Consider the following 3,168-nt stretch of genomic DNA (forward strand, 5'->3'; position numbering starts at 1 on the left):
GCTAGATCAAGCCCACACATATATCTTGAGCAATGATACTACATTTAACATATACGCGACGTAAGTATTTAACTGTTTGAATCAGATCATATCACATCACAATAACTATCTCTATTTAACTGTTGTAAATGATTTTATTCTAGGCTTCACATCCGATATGTCCAGACTATTCTTAAATGCAGAACAAAAAACAAAAGAGTTATGGACACACACTCTAGACAATTCCCTGCATGGCTGAAGGGTGAAGTAAGATTTATTTACATTTCTGATTCGTATATCAAATATGTGCCTGCCAACAGATATTTAAACTATTTGTTTCTTTTCTTAAAGGTTGACCGACGTATTACGAATGGGGTTAACCTGCCTGAGAAAATATGTTTATATGCCAGAGGTCCTTCTAACGTGGTTAAGCGTTATGGAGGCTACTGTATCAACGGCTTTAGGTTTAACACCATCGGTTTCGAAGAGAGACGACAAACGCAAAATAGCGGTGTGTTCTGCTCCTTCTCGCAACTGTCATACGCTAGTTCAAAAGATCTAAATCCGATACAAGGTGAAATCTATTGCTACGGTCAGGTAGAAGACATTGTGGAGATTTTCTATGGGATTAATAATGAAGTCAGACATGTGATGTTTAAGGTTCGTTGGAGTGAGCTGAAAAAGGCGAAGGATGACTACGGTTACACACTCGTTAATCTTAACAAGGAAATATATCAGACTGAAAAGTACATGTTAGCTGCTCACGCAAAACAGTGCTTTTATGTCAAAGATATAATGAAAAATGACGAATGGGTTGTCCTTAAGAATCCGCCTAGATCCTACATTCATGAAGCCGTGTCTGACGAAGATCATGAAGATGTTATCTTGGCCGACGAAACAGTTGCTGAGTTTTCCTTGACACAAAATAATCTGGTGGATGAAATTGCACTGGCGCGCCCTGATGTACCTGCGATTATATGTGAGCCAAGGCGTAAAATCAAAAAACGAGTCCACGGTAGAGTCGATAAAACTATAAGGACAGTCCTTTTGTCTGCACGCACACGGTCGCAGGCTAACCGCACACGGTCGCAGAGTAGAGCCTCAACATCATCATAAGGACATGTATCAGTTTGTGTTATGTAGTATAGTATTGCCTTTATATTATCTGTTTGACTGGTTATCATGTATCAGTTTTTGTCATGTATTATAGTATTGCCTTTATATTATCTGTTTGACTGGTTATCATGTATCAGTTTTTGTCATGTATTATAGTATTGCCTTTATATTATCTGTTTGACTGGTTATCATGTATCAGTTTGTGTTATGTATTATAGTATTGCATTTATATTATCTGTTTGACTGGTTATCATGTATCAGTTTTTGTCATGTATTATAGTTTTGTTGGGTACTCATTATGTTTTCAAAGTATAGATGACAAAAGGATTACGTAAGAGAGCGCTTGAGAGACTTATTGGTAGACATTCTGGAGGCGACGCACATGGCTCTACGTCAGGTATTTTTATTTATTTATTATATCTGTACATTTCTATAAACTATTAATACGAGCCTAACATTATTTTTTCACATTTCCTACGCAGGCCGCATCGCTGCTACACATGACGGGCCGCCACAGGACACAGGACGAGGAGATGCTCCACCTGATGCGGAGACACTCGTTGATCCTGCCCAGCATGCAGAGATGCCGCCGTCGCCTCCTCAGGCTGCAGATGTATTGGAGGAGCGCCGATATGAGCCATATAGCGCAGCTGTAGAAGCTGCGCCACTACCGCCGGATTCTATTCCGGATCAGCGAGCCCACGACCCGGCCAAGGTGAAGGAGGATTGGGATGCTTATCATGATTTGCGACTTATCGCACAGCAGAGGTATGAACAAGCAAGGCGTAGATGCCTCGAATTGAAAGGTGTGTATAGATTTTTATAGTTTATATGTTAATATTTTAATTTGTATTATCGATATTGATTGATTTATATTTCGCCTGAATTTCATTTTTTCGTAGGTACCGAGCGACCTACTAGGCGCGGCCGCAGTAGTACCAAGCCACAGAACCTCGTCCCAGATATTCGTCGGAGGGCCGTGATCCGATGGCAGAACGGCGTGCCTGTCGGGCCATTTGCTAACTCTTTCAACAATTTCCTCGCCGCTTTAGCCAGGAGACATGATTTCTTCAACATATATTTGACGTGGAAGTCGCAGCGGATTGATGCGCTGGTGGCTTGTTGGCGATATATATGTGTGAGTCATTTATTTTATAGTTTATATTATTTTGTTTAACACACTGATTTGTATCTCTTTTTTCATTGTATGCTGAAGCGATTTTTCTTTCTTGACGATTACGCTTATGCCTGGACTTACTGCTTCACGCAAATCAATCTATCGTTCAAGAGGTGGCGGTCAGAGCTGAAGAAAAAATATTTTACTCAAAGAACAGAAGATTGGGAGCGTTACTGGCATCTTGACGAGCGCGCCGATGGGGTTGATTTTTTTGCACTTTGCGATTATTGGGACACGGCCGAAGTTCAGGTATTATTGAAGTATATATCTTCGTTTATTGTTTGAAATTCTATATTATATCTGTTTAACATTCTTTTGCAGGAACAAGCTGAAATAGCAAGGAGGAACCGCAATGCGCCCCGCAGTTACGAGCATCACGGGGGCTCCAGGTCCTTCAGCCAGCATTATCATCAATTGGCGCTTGAGGTATATAATATATTAGCTCTTAGGTTATCAATTTGAGTATAATTTATGTGTTATGAGTTAATGATATATGTGAATAAAATAGGGAAGGGGAGAACTCGGGCATTTTGCAGATCGTATTCTGACTGGTTGGAGTCCAAATTACGCCGATGAAGTGAAGAAAGCGCAGAACCGGGATCTGGCTGTAAGTAGCAGTTCATTTGTATATTTAATTTTTATAACAATGCATTTTAAATGTGTTAGAATTGATCGGATTGTTTTGGTATATCGCAGGAGAAATTACATGCTAAGGTGCAGGAGCAATTATCACAGACTTAGGTCGATTCTAACACTCCGACCCAATTAAGTAGAGAGGAGGAGGATAGCATCATCGAGACCGTCATTGGACCGAGTAGGAAGAACACATACAGGTGGAGAGGATCCGAGCATCGGCCGTACGAGTCCAGTAGCACCTACAAGTCTGCAGCTCCACC

At 40.8% G+C, this 3,168-nt stretch overlaps 1 protein-coding gene and 1 long non-coding RNA gene across 2 annotated transcripts; both read left to right on the forward strand.

Moving 5' to 3' along the window:
• The first annotated feature begins 1,453 nt into the window (after nucleotides 1-1,453).
• Nucleotides 1,454-2,609, forward strand: LOC109828471. Its single transcript, XM_020395457.1, has 5 exons — nucleotides 1,454-1,492; nucleotides 1,578-1,901; nucleotides 1,998-2,233; nucleotides 2,312-2,521; nucleotides 2,601-2,609. The coding sequence occupies exons 2-5, from the start codon at nucleotides 1,679-1,681 to the stop codon at nucleotides 2,607-2,609; spliced, it is 678 nt and encodes a 225-aa protein (XP_020251046.1). The 5' UTR covers nucleotides 1,454-1,492; nucleotides 1,578-1,678.
• Nucleotides 2,610-2,638: 29 nt separating this feature from the next.
• On the forward strand, nucleotides 2,639-3,119 carry LOC109828470. Its single transcript, XR_002243696.1, has 3 exons — nucleotides 2,639-2,698; nucleotides 2,781-2,879; nucleotides 2,969-3,119. It is a non-coding gene; the product is annotated as an uncharacterized LOC109828470 (long non-coding RNA).
• Nucleotides 3,120-3,168: the final 49 nt, after the last annotated feature.

The sequence above is a fragment of the Asparagus officinalis genome, unplaced genomic scaffold (genome assembly GCF_001876935.1).
Source record: "Asparagus officinalis unplaced genomic scaffold, Aspof.V1 AsparagusV1_Un1658, whole genome shotgun sequence".
Classification (NCBI taxonomy): domain Eukaryota; kingdom Viridiplantae; phylum Streptophyta; class Magnoliopsida; order Asparagales; family Asparagaceae; genus Asparagus; species Asparagus officinalis.